Source organism: Chanos chanos, chromosome 11 (genome assembly GCF_902362185.1).
Source record: "Chanos chanos chromosome 11, fChaCha1.1, whole genome shotgun sequence".
In the NCBI taxonomy this organism is placed as follows: domain Eukaryota; kingdom Metazoa; phylum Chordata; class Actinopteri; order Gonorynchiformes; family Chanidae; genus Chanos; species Chanos chanos.
Genome location: NC_044505.1, coordinates 15,422,283 through 15,440,115, shown reverse-complemented (window position 1 = coordinate 15,440,115; position 17,833 = coordinate 15,422,283). Strand labels below are relative to the sequence as shown.

Sequence of the window (17,833 nt, the reverse complement as noted above, 5' to 3'; positions counted from 1 at the left end):
CAGGTAACAATGAATAATGGTGGGTAACAGAATCTTTCAGCAACCAAGTTTGTGCACTTAACCTGGAAACTGAAAGAAAATAAAAGGTTGTGGACAAATGATAGTTTGTGTTGTTGTCTATTGCAGATTTTATGTGTATGTGATAACTGAGGTGGAAACTAAACTGTTGCAGTGGCCTATACGTGCGGCCATCATACACAGCCGTCACAGTAATGTACCTGTGTGTGGGACTTTTTTAAATGAACCGAATCCTGCTAATAGTCACCATATGTTTAAAATGCATCTGTTAACCTCAAATAATAAACAAATACCATTAACCTTTTTTGAGTTATAACTACATAATGCCATCACATACATTCTGTTATTACCCAACCATGCCTACAATCTAATATACTATGTATTGCATGGATCTTTAATTACAGCCAAGTCTACCAACAGTCTTCATATTTTATTCTTTCAGTCAGTGAGGTTATTTTTTTTTTTTATCTTTTGACAGTATTAATTTCCATGGCGATCATGCCTGCTATTAGGAATATTACTTGTAAGGTGCATTCCCAAAATCCAGAAAGTGAGTACAAATGATCTGTCAGTATGAGACATACACAGGTAAAAAAATTCTGAGTGTTTCAAACAGTAGTCCTGTATTGTCCATACACAAGACTGAGGAAAAGTGAAATGTACTAAATAAAGGACACTATTCTAAAAGGCTTTGACTGGGACATTGTATTTTGAAACTGAAATTTGTTCAATTAAAACCACGAAAGCTGAACATCTGACTGCAGTGTGGAGGGGTTTGTTAGTGTGTATTTGTGTGGATGTGCAGGTGCATGCATTTGTGTAAGATCCACATCATCTACATATGATCTGATATGATCTATGTGAGAACTGAAGGACAAGGTAGGACTAAAGCATGCCTTGTTGTGACATACACCTGTTGGGTGTGTTCTCTGGTTACCTTATGAGGTAACCGTAGCCTTCGGCCAGGAGCAGATGTCATCAGGTGGTACTCAGCCTTCACTGAGTGTCTCCACCCTTAACCACCACACTCTCCAGTTGGTGGCCAAATCACTGCCCGTCTGCTCCTGGCTCCCAGCTTCCCTCCTCTCATCGGAAACGGAGTGGCTCCTTCTGCCCCCCCGCGCCCCATCCTACCAGCTGCTCGTGTCTCGTTCCTTTCATTCAGGCCCAGAGCTGACAACAGCCGTCCATGTTGATTAGGAAACGTATGTGATGTGTATCAAGTGCAAGGTCTTCCTATGTATTTCGAAGAAGGGGAAATATCATACACCGTGAACACAAACCAGAAATAAGCCAAACATAAGTATACTAGAAAAATAATTGATCAGACACATATATACATATATATATATATATGTATATATGTGTCTATATATGTGGGTATAGATTTATTTATTTATGTATGCATTTATTTATTTATTTATTTTTGCAAGATCCACATGTTTCTATGTTGATGTAGACTTTTCTCTGCATGTGCACATATCGTTGTTATTATATGACTTGTTCAGTTGGGTTTCACAATTTATTGTTCACATTTAATGTGCACTGTGTTCTGATGTCCACTGTAGTACACACCTAATATTTTTTAAACAAAAATATACTTTGAAAAAAAAAAAGTCTTTGCAGCATGTTCATGTCCTTTTAAACTAATTGGAAAATTAAGAAAAAAGGAAATTTAGAGACATTTTTCTTCCTGGAACTCAAGAGGTTAGTGTACGCCAGTGTCTTTTTTGTGTTATAAAACCCTTTGTCTTATCAGACACACTGCCACTTAATGTCCACACTGTCACTTAATGTCCACACTGTCAGTCAGTGAGATGACGTGGTCCTGATGAAAGATGGAGACACAGACACATTATATATCATATTCTATATCAGTAATTTGTGACTACTGATATTCACATATTCTAGTCCAAGAGTATATGATATAATTCCATTCCATTTACCATTGACGTCAAACTCAACGTTTTTCTTGACCACTATTTTATTTATTTTATTTAGCATTTTGTGACAGGATGGAATTAATCACATATAGTTTTCACCCGAGTGTCTTTTTGGTTCTGGGTCCGTATTAGTAAGTTATTATCAGTCATTATCAAATCCACTGGATTAAAAAATCACTGAAACAGAATTAAACCAGAAACTAGAAGTCTTGAAAGTCAGAAAAGCCGTTGAACTTGAAGGCATCTTAAATGGGATGTGTCAATGCACAGATTCTAAATTCAGAATGGGCATACTGAGAGAGAGAGAGAGAGAGAGAGAGAGACAGAGAGAGAGAGAGAGAGACAGAGAGACAGAGAGAGAGACAGAGAGAGAGAGAGAGAGAGAGAGAGAGAGAGAAAGACAGAGAGACAGAGAGAGAGAGAGATCTGTTTGCTGTGTTTGGATCCAGTGTGAGATCACAGGCATCTACACAGAAGAAAAGAATTTAAAGGAGAAAACATATAACACTCATTCACTCACTCATTATCTAAACCGCTTATCCTGATTAGGGTTGCGGGGGGGTGCTGGAGCCTATCCCAGCACTCATAGGGCAAAAGGCGGGGAAACACCCTGGACAGGTTGCCAGTCCATCACAGGGCAGACAAACACACTCACACACACATTCATACCTAGGGGCAATGTAGTGTCTCCAATTCACCTAACCTGCATGTCTTTGGACTGTGGGAGGAAACCGGAGCTCCCGGGGGAAACATGCAAACTCCACATAGAGCGGACCCAACATATAACACACTCAACTCATTTTTAATCCTGGTTTGATCCTGAACTCTGCTCCACGATCCACACTACACAAACACACAGCAGGAAGTGGATAAGTCTCATACAAACACACACAAGCAGAGAGTGAGAGCAAGAGAGAACGTGTGTGTGTGTGTGTGTGACAAAAAGAACGATGGATGTGTGTGTATATGTTCTGTATCTGTGTGTGACAGATATTGGGAGTGATCAAATAGTTTTCTGTGTGTGTGTGTGTGTGTGTGTATGTATGTGGGGGTTAGAGAGAGAGAATGACAGAGCACAGCATGTGTCAGGTTGTGCTAGTGTTTGAGAGTGATTGAGTGAGTGTGTGTGTGTGTGTTAAGCATCAGGAACACTTTCAACATGTAATTATATTTTATTTGTGTTTTTTGACATGTACATGTTTATATTGTGTTTATAGCAAAATAAAAACAAATAAACAAGAACTCAAAAATAAATGGACAAGAATTTCTAAAAAAAAAATCCATAAAACTTTGTGAATGAATTAACAACTGTGTATTACTACAGTCACAGATTTCTGATACATAAATAAAACTCTGGCTGTACTTTATACACACACATTTGTGTATTACTACAGTCACAGATTTCTGATACATAAATAAAACTCTGGCTGTACTTTATACACACACATTTGTGTATTACTGCAGTCACAGATTTCTGATACATAAATAAAACTCTGGCTGTACTTTATACACACACATTTGTGTATTACTACAGTCACAGATTTCTGATACATAAATAAAACTCTGGCTGTACTTCATACACACACATTTGTGTATTACTACAGTCACAGATTTCTGATACATAAATAAAACTCTGGCTGTACTTTTTGTGCTTGTCAGTGTGTGTGTGAGATCAAGCGAGACTGTGACCAACTGTAAACGGTGCATGAACAGTGTGTGTGTGCAAGTAAAGGGTTTCTGTGTTTGTGCATGTGTGTGTGTGTGTGTGTGTGTGTGTGAGTGAGAGAGTATTTCAGAGTGAGTGTGTTTATTTATTTTATCTGACACAGAGACACTGAGGAGCCATAAACTGTAAACCCTGCATAGAGGGGTTCAGTGAATGTGCAGTGGAATGTGTGTAAGTGTGTGAGTGTGTGTGTGTCAGAGGAGATGTTGTAGAAGGACACAGTTCCAGATGACCAGTCCAGATAGACTCCTACTCTGTGTGTGTGTGAGGGGGGGGCAGGTATGTCAGTTCTCTGTTTATTGTGACAGGCAGTGTAACTGTTATCAGAGCAGATCAGACTCCAGGACTTTTCATTGTGTCCAAACCAACAGTCATCACGCCGTCCTTTCCTCCTGATTCCTTTATATGTCACTGATATAGCTGCACCTCCATTCCACTCAGTCTCCCAGTAACAGCGTCCAGTCAGACTCTCTCTACACATGACCTGAAAACACCAACTATCAAATCTCTCTGGATGATCAGGATACGACTGTTTCTCTTTCCATGTCGCCTTTCTGTTCCCCTCAGACAGACAGAGGCGTGTGTTTGCTGTGTTTGGGTCCAGTGTCAGATCACAGGCATCTACAGAGAAGAAAAGAAATTATAGGAGAAAGCATGTAACACATTCTCTACTGTGTGTATGTGTGTGTGTGTGTATGTGAGTGTATGTGAGTGTGTGTGTGTAAACTCACATTTTTTTAATCCTGGTTTGATCCTGAATTCTGCTCCATGATCCACACTACACAAACACACAACAGGAAGTGGATAAGTCTCATACAAACACACATAAACTTTCTCACACACACACACACACACACACACACACACACACACACATACGCACAAACATAAAATCACACACTCAGGAAATTATACAAACAAATCACACATATATATTAAGACAAAAGACTTCAGTAAACACCCCCCCCCCCCCCACACACACACACACAAATATCTGTCTCTCACACACATAAATACACACACTCTCTAACAGACATCCGCACGCACACATAAATACACAAATTAACTCTCATACAAATGCAGAAAAAACACAGACATTGACAGACATACACACAGACTGAACACACTCATACATGTACACAAACACACACAAACACACACACAGAAAAATACACAACATTTCTATAAAATGCACTCTTTTAAAGTTCTTTTTTACTTACAAACACAAACAGAATAAATAAAAACAGAAAGAAGACTATGCAAATATAAAGAAATACATACACACACACACACACTGTCATGTCCTGGTCCCTCTGTCTTTTTTCTGTCTCCTTTTTGTTAGATCTCCCCCTAGTGTCAAGTCTGTCTTCTGTTTCCCTGTTTCTTTTGTTTCCCCCTCTTTTGGTCAGTTTTTGGTTCAGCCCTGTTTAGTCTTTTAGTTCAATCATTGTTAACACCTGTGTTCAATTAGTTTGCCTTGTTCTGTTGGGTTTATATACACCTTAGTGTTCCCTGTTCCTTTGTTCTAGCATTGTCTGGAGTTTATCTGTGTTATGTTTAATGTCTTTGTCTGCCATGGTCTTGAACGTGCATTTCTTTGTTACTCTTCTGTTAAGTTAGCTTTAAATAAAGAAAACACTAATCTGCATTTGCATCCAGTCTCAGACACACACACACACACACTAGCAACACTTCTCTCTCGCTCTCACAGTCACACCTGCATGGAATGAGAGGGAAAAGGAATTTCTCTCTGGCCTGCACACACACACACACACAGACACACCCCACTGCCCTAAAAAACACAGACATTTATGGACAAACACTCATGAAAACACACACTCTTCATCTCCCCCCTCACACACAGTATTTTTCTTAGACACACACAGAGCATTCTCTCTTGCTTTTACACACACACACACACTCACTCTAATACTCTTTCTCACACACCCTACTTACTTGAATGTGTCCAGTTGACAGTGTGGATCCTTCTCTCTGTCAGAGAGCAGCTTCACTCCTGAGTCTCCTGGGTGATTGTAGCTCAGATCCAGCTCTCTCAGGTGTGAGGGGTTTGAACTCAGAGCTGAAGCCAGAGAAGAACAGCCTTCCTCTGTCACTAAACAGCCAGACAACCTACAGAGAGAGAGAGAGAGAGAGAGAGAGACAGAGGAGAGCCTAATGACCGAAGTATAACTGACACAAAAATCCTCTCTGTGTTGCATAGTTAAGCAAACAGACCCAAATCTGTATCTGGATCAGTGGGGAAGTGATCATACAACTCCACTGCTGACTTCATTCTGGTCTTTTTAGATTCTTAATTCTCACTCCTATGAGACCTGCACTTTTATCTGACTGAACTTTAGCTGAGGAGTCTTTTCATATGAGACCAGACTTCTGTTAAGGGTCAGAACATCTTTCTGTTCTATAATAAACACTGTCACATCATCAGTGTTGTCACGCCCTGCTTCTCTCTGTCTCCCTCTACTGGTCACTTTTATGTTAGGCTTGGTGTTACTTCCTGATTTGCTGAGTTGCACTGTTGTGCTACATTTTTCAGCCTGTGTCGTGAAGCCTGAGTCCATGGTCTGTAAGTTCCAAGAAGTCTTTTCTTTCATGTTTTGTTCTAATAAAACTGAGACAACCCTGCACATGCATCCAGTTCTACAAACATGAGAAGTGTCTGCTGATAAAACACATTTAGTCTCCTGTTAATGGAAACTATTGGATACTAATACCATCTGATGTCATTGGGCCGTGTTACAGGTTGCATGTTTAGAGATTTTATGATGAAAATTACATTTGTATCATTGCATCTGTAGGATAACCAAGTATTGCAGGGCAAGTGTTGCAGGGAATGTCTGCGTAATTGTACTGCTCTTACAAATACATGGTACAAAAGATGATTCATAACTCAGATTAAAAATCCAGAGTCAAAACTGAAAAGGCTAAAACTAAACTAAACTAAAACTAAAAAAGACTGGTGGCGTCATAGCAACACAATCACCTCATCTGAGAACTAAATGTAACAGTAATGTAAACAAAAGCAATGTCATATCTGGGACAGTCAGGGAAAGTTGAGACAAAGGTTCAGGACTGTTCTAGGATGTTTCTGACAAAAAGTCAGTCTGAGTCCCTGCATAAAACATCAGTTCAGACAAAACATATTATAAACATTGTATTTTCAATGACTAACTAACACTGACCTCAGTATCTCCAGTTTACAGTGTGGATTCTCCAGTCCAACACAGAGAAACTTCACTCCTGAATCCTGAAGGTCATTGTTACTCAGGTCCAGTTCTCTCAGGGGACAGTTTACTGACTGTAGAACTGAGGCTACAGCTTCACAGGACTGTTCAGTGAATTTACAGTTAGCAAGTCTGGAGAGAGAGAAAGAGAGAGAGAGAGAGAGAGAGAGAGAGAGAGTGAGTATGAGAGGGGGGAGGGATATCACAGATTAACACAATAGCTCAACATGCATTCCAAAGACAATAACCTGTTCCTTACCACCCTTATTTACTTTTTCACTTAATCCACTATTTTCAATCGTGTTCAGACCCCTGAGTTACACTGCAAAGTTTCTACAGCTTTCTTAAAGCCATACTTCCCAAATAACCGACACCCGTTCAGTTGTCCAGTTATTTAAACACGTATACTGAGTTCATGACTAATATAAAAAGACAAGGCTGCCGAATCTGCTGGCCAGAAGTTGATTTCAGTTGGAGACATCTCCAGTCGCCGTCAGAAAATGGAAACGCTGTGTCTGGAGAGAGAATTCCCTCACATGCTCTCACTAATGTGTCAGAGGCAAATCACAAAACCGTTTGAACAAACATCTAAAAGGGATAAAGTGAATATCACTCATGCAATTTTGTTAAGTTATTAAATAAAACCAAACTTACTTTAAATGTTGATGCACACAACACAGAGACAGTGAATCAGATGCCGTTGTGATTCCGGACAAACTCGATTCTTTCCTGTTCTCCAGTTTTTACCTCAGAGAGTTTGAGTTTTACCTCAGAGAGAAGTGAGTTTGTGTCCAAGGCCTACGTGGTCGTGATAATCCGTCCATGCCTCAGAAGTGACAATGATTACAAAATGTAATCTATTTAATCTAAATGTAATCTATTTAATCTAAATGTAATCTATTTAATGTAAATCTGGTTTGGTTTTGTTATGACAAAACACAAGAGCTAGTGGTGAGGGAGGGGTGGAGTGACTAACAGAGATGACTTAACTGTAAATCACAGTTTCTTTGTAATTCCATCTAAAGTAGGCTACCCTAGACGCTGAAAATAAGTTCCTGTTCAGCTGATGCTTTTGAAGTTTCCAGCTCCGGTGTCTGTGTTTTCACAGTTTTGATTGCAAAGTTGCAGTGTAGCATATGCTATGATATCCTGGTAATGTCATGTCTTTAGGCTTGTTTCTGTTTCTGCCTCAAACTGTGGGAAAATGGGGCATAGCTGCCAGAATTAAGAAAATTTTCCCCAAACACACGCACACACACACACACACAAACGCGTGCGCGCTCATGCACGCAGGCACACACACACACAGTAAGGATTATGCATTGTCAATATAACACCAGTTCTAAGTGCTGTTGTAAGGTGATGCAGCCATCAGTCATTCTAAACCTCAATTAATGTGGATAATATAATACATTCACGAACAATCTCGACCTCAGAGTGAAACTGCAACCAAAAAAAAATTTTAAATTTAAAATCCACCTTTTTGGATTAGTTCATCTTCTGCTTTCTTCCTGCCTGAACTCCAAATGGTTTATACTGGTGAAGTGTGTCTTTCTAAGACTTTTGTAAAATGCATTTGTTGTAAAAGTGAGTGATAACATTGTAAGCAGGCTAGTGATAACATAACAAGGGGACTGAATGGAAGGGACCTGGCGACATCTATATTGAGATGTGTCTGACTGCAACTCTCTGTCACACACACCCCTCACACACACCCCTCACACATACACCCCTCACACACGCCCCTCACACACACACCCCTCACACACACTCCTCACACACACACCTCTCACACACGCCCCTCACACACACACCCCTCACACACACTCCTCACACACACACCCCTCACACACACTCCTCACACACACGCCCCTCACACACGCCCCTCACACATACACCCCTCACACACACACCCCTCACACACGCCCCTCACACACACACCCCTCACACACACACCCCTCACACACGCCCCTCACACACACACCCCTCACACACACACCTCTCACACACACACCCCTCACACACGCCCCTCACACACACACCCCTCACACACACACCTCTCACACACGCCCCTCACACACACACCCCTCACACACGCCCCTCACACACACACCCCTCACACACACTCCTCACACACACACCTCTCACACACGCCCCTCACACACACACCCCTCACACACATCCCTCACACACACACCCCTCACACACACACCTCTCACACACGCCCCTCACACACACACCCCTCACACACACTCCTCACACACACACCTCTCACACACGCCCCTCACACACACACCCCTCACACACATCCCTCACACACACACCCCTCACACACACACCCCTCACACACACACCCCTCACACACACCCCTCACACACACACCCCTCACGCACACACCTCACACATACACCCCTCACACACACACCCCTCACACACGCCCCTCACACACACACCCCTCACACACACTCCTCACACACACACCTCTCACACACGCCCCTCACACACACGCCCCTCACACACATCCCTCACACACACACCCCTCACACACACACCCCTCACACACACACACCCCTCACACACACCCCTCACACACACACCCCTCACACACACACCTCACGCACACCCCTCACACACACACCCCTCACACACACACCCCTCACACACCCCTCACACACACACACCTCACACACACCCCTCACACACACTCAGCTTGAGGACAAAACACTTGTTTGCACCATTTTGTTGTTGTCAATTTGATTTTCTGTTGTTGCATTCCTTTGTTTTCTCTGACTGATTCTGTGGTGTTGGAGGGCGGGTAGGGTTTTCATGTTCTGTACCTGCACTTTTTACCTTGGATTTAGATCAGGGTAGGTCAGTGGTTGCCCAGGCGACCCACCTTATCTTCTGTTGTCAGAGTAAAGGTAAGATCTGTTCTCCCAGATAAGGTGTAGGTTAGGGAGCTGCTGGCCCACTCTGGTCAGCCACTGCCCATTCCTGGGGTACATCTGGGAGTCCCAGAATGTGTTTAAATGATTTTCTCACTATTGAGTGGTCAGAGGCAGTACACTTCAAATATTCCTGTTTTAAATGTTCATGTTTTAAATGACGGCAAACCATAAGCCATCAAGTGACCTCTTTAAAAAAAAAAAATGAGGAGGGTGACACCTCCTCATGGTTAAATATGAGCAATAGATTGACGTTAAATGTTTACTCACTGTGGATATAAAACAAAACAAAAAAAACAAAATACACACACACACACACACACACACACACACACACACATACATATACATACATACACGAGCTCAATTTTTAAGAAGCAGTTCACTAATATAGCTACTTAGATATTTTGTGCCTCTCTTAAATCTCTCCTGTCATGTTTTCGGTCTCACACTGGGACAGATGCAGGCAGGGCACAGAGTGAGGTCTCAGTATAGTAGTCAGCAGAACAACAGATCATTTTCATCCAGACAACACAGGAAAACACACATGAAAACTGTTGTGAGAAAATATTAATTTAAGACCTCAGGGCAGAAAATGAAACAGTTTAAGATTTTTTAAGGATCCACACATACCCTTATTCTGAATCAGTGGGAATGTCACAATTCTGTGGATAACTGCACAAGGTGGCAATTCTGGCAACGTTAGCTTCTTGACTGCTAATATTCATTTCTCACAGTTAGCTACTTCACAAGCAAAAACTACTTTAACCGATACACAGACAAAGGGAAGTATTCATATGGCAAAATTCATTTCATGTAACAAAAAAAAAACAACAACTATGCATTAAATCTGAGATGATCTGCTCGTCTGTTATTGAATGAAGCCACACTGACTTTTCATAAGTTTAAATTCCACAGTTTACTGGCTAATACTGACCTCAGTATCTCCAGTTTACAGTTTGGATTCTTCAATCCTGCACAAAGCAGTTTCACTCCTGAATCCTGAAGGTCATTATTACTAAGGTCTAGTTCTCTCAGGGGACAGTTTGCTGACTGTAGAACTGAGGCTACAGATAAACAGGACTTCTCAGTGAGATTACAGAAAGCAAGTCTGAAAACAGAGAGAGAGAGAGAGAGAGAGAGAGAGAGAGAGAGAGACATTCTCTCACACACACACAAACACACACATGCAGAAAGACAGAGAGAGAGGCAGATGGTTACTTTACACATTCAATGTACTCAGTGGATCTACAGAAAGAGAAATTATTGCAGTTCATGAGGCTAAGAAGTATGCATGATATAAACCGCACAGAAAAAACAAGACTGTATTTCATGGATCAAATAACAGATGTGAGAAACGACATGTACATTTGCATCTATTCATTTTGCGGACACTTTTATCCAAAACGACTTCCAACACAGGCAGAGAACAAAACCGGGATTTGATCGACGAGGCTTTTGTCAAAGGACGGCACGCAGCCTTATTTCCCATCGAAACCCTGTGGTTATCCCAGAGACGTCAGCGCGCTGTTTCTGACAGAAGACGGGTTTAGAACCTAAACGGCTGAAGAAATCCTTGGGGGACACGCCCGTGGCGGCTGAGACCAGCTCCAGACGGCTGTGGTCGACGAGAGCCCGCAGTTGGAACCCTTCTGCAGGTCAAGGCTAATTTGGTCTTCGCTGCCACGCTCAGGCGAGGCGCACGGGCTAAGGAGCAAAACGCTTGTGACCCTGAGATACCTGCTGAAGATGCAGAAGGGTTCCCAGCAATACCAACGCTCTGATCACCCTGCCACCAAGGAATACCACCAAGAGGAGCAACACCATATCTTAAGTAGCTCCAGCAGTTTCTGCTTGTAGAAAAGCGTCTCTGATGTTTGTCTCTCTTGAGGAGCTGATTGTTTCATAAGTGCCTCAGCTAAGTTCATTATCAGACCAGATACACACACACACACACACACACACACACACACACACACACACACACACACACACACACACACACAAGTAAGTTAAAGGAAAATAATAGAATGTGCTACAAGTGGGTCAAAGAGCTGCCATGATATAAACTATTGCTTGTCAAGCATCACAGTTCAGTACTAGACTGATGTACATGGTAAAAAGAATCTCATAGGTTAGTATTTGCAGAAGTGTCATGCAATTCACAACTTGGAGTGATAAGTTGTTAGAAATAACAATGTGCAGTGGACAATAAGACATGACAACTGAGGCTGTCTATAGTTGCAGTAGCAAAGCTTATATAAGACATGATGTAGTCACAGTCTGCATTTTACTAGTCAGTGCATGAGGCTAAAAAGCATTAGGAAACTCCATTAACCCAGAATAACATCACTCAGTACTGCTGATGTAATGCTGAACTCACTCTAAGCAAAACACTAAGTAATGCTGTAAATGGCTGCTGTTTTGATAGTTTATCTCTCTCTATATAATGTTTCATTCAGTCATTTTCTAATTTTATCCCAGTTAGGGTGCACGAGGGGTGTTCATTGGGCAAAAGGCAGGGAAACACCCTGGACAGGTCGCCAGTCCATCACAGGGCAGACATGCACACACTCACACCAGTTTAGAATCTCTAATTCTCCTGATTTCCACATCTTTGGACTGTGGGAGGAAACCCACACAGACAACATGCAAACTCCACACAGAAAGAATCAAACCCAGAACCTTCTTGCTGTGAGGCCACAGCACTACCCACTGCGCCACCGTGCCGCCTATATATAACATCAGTGCTTTAAAAAAAAAAGTCCATCTGTTTCTCATCTTCTGTTTACATACATTGTCTCTCTTAAACTAATTCTTAATGCCAAGATTTTGCAAAAACCTTTTAACTAATAACCCTTTATGTGGATACTAATAGATCAGCTATAGAACATAGTGGAAATGACATAAGCAAATTTGATTCAGAAGACAATAATTTGAAAAGACACATTGATATAGTAATAAATACAATAAAATAAAGAAAAGAAAAAAGAAAAGAAAAGAAAAGAAAAGAAAAGAAAAGAAAAGAGAGAGGACAGGGAAAGAAGGAGTCTGTATCCTATTGTTTTGCTTTATGAACAATCTTCCACACTTCCCATTGTTTAACTATATTTTCATTGAAAAACTCACACACTGGTACAAACAGATTTCTCATCTGGATGTCTCATAAGAACTCAACTCCTTGCCCTCTGATACAGCCCTGCCAGTCCCTCTCTCTGGAAGGAAACGAGTGAGTAAGTTCTACCACTGTAGATCAGAGCTACAGACAGTCCCCGAGTTACAAACATCTGACTCACAGACAACTCGTACCTACAAAAGTACTGCCATAAAGCCTATTATATTAAAACATTAAATACAGTTAAATACAATGGTTTGTAATAACGAACGCACACACCACTTTGTGACTCTCGTGAAAACATTGTGTGGCTTCAGAGATTCGTCCGCTCGAGGAAGGTGAACGCCGTCCTCCATTTTAAGTCGGATCACATTGCTATTAACACTGCGTATGTACCTGTTCTGACTTACCTGCAAATTCGACTTCAAGTCAGGCTTGGGGAACGGATCTTGTTCGTAACCTGGGGACTACCTGTACACGTTATCAGCTAAAGTAAATGCACCGCTAAACTGTTATACTTACTTAGCCTGTTTGGTGTTTTTCAGCACTGGCAGAAATCTCTTCAACCCTTCATCTGATCCTCTGTATTTCTTCAGCTCAAACTTTTCTTGGGTCTCCTCTGACATCAGCAGGACAAAGACCAGAGCTGACCACTGTGCAGATGACAGTTTCTCTGTTGAGACATGTCCTGAGCTCAAGTAATTTTCAATTTCATGCACGAGGGAGTCATCCTTCAGTTCATTCAGACAGTAGAGGAGATTGATGCTCCTCTCTGATGGGATGTTGCCGTTTAGTTTTTCCTTTATGTGGTGGACTGTTTTCTCCACACTCACTGCTCTGATCACTGTTTGTGGCAGTAGTTCTTTCAGGAGTCTCTGATTGGATTCCAGAGAGAGGCCAAGAAGGAAGCGGAGGAAAAGGTCCAGGTGTCCGTTCTCACTCTCTAAAGCCTTGCCTATAGCAGATTCATAAATAGCTTTTGTGCTCTTAAACAGCCATTTCAGTCTGTTCTCAACTGTGTTTGGATAAAGCGGGTTCTTTTTCTTGTTTCGATGTGAGAGAAACACGTAGACGGCAGCAAGAAATTCTTGAACGCTCAGATGCACAAAGCTGAACACCATTGTCTTGCAGACTCCCTGCTCTTTACTGAATATCCGTGTGCAAACTCCCGAGTGCACTGAACCCTCACTGACATCAATGCGACACTCTCTCAGGTCTTCCTCATAGAATATCACATTACCCTTTTCCAGCTGATGGAAGGCCAACTTTCCAAGCTTCATGATGATGTGTTCAGCCTTATCTTGTTTTCTCTTTTTATTGATGTTCTTAGCGTCATCTTTCTCTTTCATTTGATCTGTTTGGAAAATCAGAAACTGTACGTACATCCCCGTCAGTGTTGTGGGAAGTTCTTCACTGGTACCTTTGGCTAGCATTGGCTGAAGCACAGTGGCTGATATCCAACAGAAGACTGGTATGTGACACATAATGTGGATGCTCCTTGATTTCTTTATGTGTGAGATCATTTTTTTGGCCATATCCTGGTCCTTGTCACTGTACTTCCTAAAATATTCTTCCTTTTGTTCGTCACTGAATCCTCGTACTTCAGTCACTTGGTCAATGTAGTCTCGAGGGATCTGATGGGCTGCTGCTGGTCTGGAGGTTATCCAGACGAGGGCAGAGGGAAGCAGATTTGCCTTGATTAAATTGGTTATTAGTCTACCCACTGAGGTTTTCTCATCAATGTTTTTCAATTTCTCTTTCTCGGTAAAGTCAAGAAGAAAACGGCATTCGTCAAGTCCATCAAAAATGAACATAACTTTACCGTCACCACCTGGTAGAGATCTCATTTCAGCAGAATCTTCAAAATGTTCATGAAGCAACTCTGTCAGGCTGTAGTTTTTATCTTTCATTGAATTCAGCTCACGAAAAAGAAGAGGGAAAATAAAATCTATGTCCTGGTTGTTCTTTCCCTCTGCCCAGTCCAGAATGAATTTGTTCACCGAGACAGTTTTGCCCACTCCAGCGATTCCCATAGTCAGCACTTTTCTGTTTCTTCGACTTGGATCAGATGGGACTTTGAAAACGTCACTGCATGTGAGTGGAGTTTCCTCTGTAGTAAATCTTTTAGCTGATGCCTCAGCCTGCATAATCTCATGTTCGTGAATGACTCCTCCAGTCTCATCCTCCACAATGTAGAGATCAGTGTAGATATCATTCAGGAACTTTCTATGGCCCCTCACTGATGTTCCATCCAAAATGCGCTCATATTTCTCTTTCAGACTGGACTTCATTTTGATTTTGACAGCTTCATAATCTGGTATAACTAAATTAAAGGAAATGCAAAATTTTAAATTTAGAAATCAGATTACACTGGCTTGCTAAATATATGTGTGTCTTCAAGGCATACAGTCACATTTTAATTAGAGTGTATTGGTGATTTTGGCAGGGAAGTTCAACCTCTCCTTGGTTATGTACAACCAGTACTTGAATATGTGACCCAGACACTAAGTTGGAATAATCTCCCTGCATCTGAGAAGAGCATGTGATTGATCCTGAACAAAAACTGATGTTTGAAACAACAGGTCAGTTCATAGCTGTCAAAATGCAGTGTCTTTTGTCAGAGTCAAATTAACCAAACCTTCATTCTGAGCTGAGATGTTCGTCTGGAGTGAAGTGGAGTCAGCTGGAGTGACTGCACTGTTCTGAACAGACCCTTCTTCAGATTTCAGTCCCACGGTGAGGCAAAGAGACAGACAGAAAGAAGAGGAGAGAAACTGTGAATCATATCGTTATGATAACCGCTCTTTTTTTCTAATCTCAAATACAAAATTTCAATATGTTTGTTTCAAATGTGTGTGTGTTTAGATAATTCAGATGAACATGATGTAAAAAGCTACTGACTGTATATGACACACATAGCAAATACATTAACAAATCAAACAAGACACAGGTTCAATTGCGACAAACGTTGAGTTTTCCTCTAGTTACTCACCTGGGCCCCGTTAAGGAAATAAATTTATCACTACATGTATAAATTCAGTTACCTGACATGTGGCCCTTAATCAGCAAATTCAATAAAGGGAGTTATATGTCTGCTGTATGATCTAAAACCAAACTGGTCAGTCCAGGGGAAATAAGAAGTAAGTATGTTTCTCTGAGAGCAGGGCATGTATCTGTAGAGTACCAGCAGGATTTCTCATCCTTTGCACTGATTTTGGAATTTTGACCACAATGAGAGATCCCCTCCCATTAGCACGATATTTTGTAACCACACCATGAACTCGCACTAATTCACATTTAGTGCAATGAACCCATGTTGTAAGGGGACCCTCAATGACACCTGTTAGGTATTCGTGGACAAAACATAAAATAACACAGCTGAGATGTACTTGATTTATTCAGAATTTCCTTGCCCTGGATACGTATCAATTTAGGGTTCTTTGCTGTGATTAATGATAATTTTTTGCAATTATAAATTTGGTCAGATTACGGTTTCATAAAAGGTTTGCATTTTTGTAGATATATTTTAAATTAAAAGGAAAGACAAATAGTCTCTGATGGCAGTGTTTTTCTGTTACATATCGTCATATGGATGGCACAAGCTATGTGGTGTGTGTGAGCCTTGTCTGAACTGACACTGACAATAGCCAATGAGAGTGGAGCAGGCAACTGCTGGAGTGTGAAATAGTGGAGCCCAAGGTCATGACTTTGCCTGTGGCAGAATTGTTCAGTGTGTGATTCCCTGTCAGTGTCAAAAGTCAGACCTGGGAGCAGCTGATGATCACTCCTATTGGACGGTCTTGACTTTTGACCTCATTTCTCCAGCCAATTGAGAAATTGGTCTTTGCGGAAAATCTCCCAGGCCTCAGTTTGCGAGCTCCATCAACCAAAAGCGTAATACATAACCTGTAATTTCAACTTTGTGCACTTTAAAAATTAAATTCTGTCCATGAATAGGAGCACATACTCTTGGTTGTATCCAGAGAGCCAGTTCAAGTGAAGCGTTCTGTTTAATCATGTGTCTTCTTCCATTGTATCATGAAGACATGGGACTCTGACAAAACACAGTTACTGAAGGCTGCACTGGTCAAACTGAGTAAACGACCTCAGATGTTTCAGAGAGCAGTTCACTACTGTGTGTTATGTGCTAAAGCCTAATGCTCCATCTCTATTACTGACACCTGCATCTATAGCCACCTCATTCCATAGCCACCTCATTCATTTACTTTAATCACAGAAGGTACCACCTTAATCCTGACACCCCTAACATAAACATTTGTGTGGTAAGTATCATGTGAGCTGTGTTACCTTCCCTGAGTTTACTCTCTAACTTCTCAGCCAGGTTATTCTGCTCCATCATCCTCAGGATGAGCAGTGTGATCTCCACAGCACCTCTTGGTTTGTATCTGTCCACCATCTTATCCACCATGTCCTGTACATCAGTGTTCTCCAGCTGAGCCTTTGGGATGTGAGAGAAGCCTTCTAGCGCATTCTCTGTAGTCAGGTACCACTGAAACCTCTTCAGTTCTGCTCTCTCCAGCTCTTCCAGAGGAACCAACAGGATCTGTGGAACCGCTGGCATCTTGAATCACTGGGGAGCATGTGACGAATGAGATTAGACATAAATATGAAATAACATTCAACTCAAAGACCACATTTACAGTGCGTTTATCACGCTTTTACCAATGCAAGCATAGCGGTGTGGCATTTTACACTTATCAATCCTGCTCAGGTAATTTACTCTCACATTACAAATGTATTTATTGGATTTTATACAGAGGTAAGAGGATTCATCTCACACATGGACCTAAGACATGGACCATGGCTGCTGTGGTGAGGAACCT

The 17,833-nt window shown here is 41.5% G+C and overlaps 1 protein-coding gene across 1 annotated transcript in view; it reads right to left on the bottom strand.

Moving 5' to 3' along the window:
- Positions 1 to 17,571, bottom strand: part of LOC115823953 (NACHT, LRR and PYD domains-containing protein 12-like) — a 45,564-nt gene extending 27,993 nt beyond the window's left edge. Inside the window, exons 1-6 of the mRNA XM_030788000.1 lie at positions 17,264 to 17,571; positions 15,789 to 15,790; positions 13,512 to 15,303; positions 10,812 to 10,985; positions 6,888 to 7,061; positions 5,644 to 5,817 (exon numbers count right to left, since the gene is read on the bottom strand). Of these exons, the coding sequence (XP_030643860.1) occupies positions 5,644 to 5,817; positions 6,888 to 7,061; positions 10,812 to 10,985; positions 13,512 to 15,303; positions 15,789 to 15,790; positions 17,264 to 17,571 (2,624 nt within the window). The remainder of the gene's footprint in view (positions 1 to 5,643; positions 5,818 to 6,887; positions 7,062 to 10,811; positions 10,986 to 13,511; positions 15,304 to 15,788; positions 15,791 to 17,263) is intronic.
- Between the last annotated feature and the right edge of the window lie 262 nt (positions 17,572 to 17,833).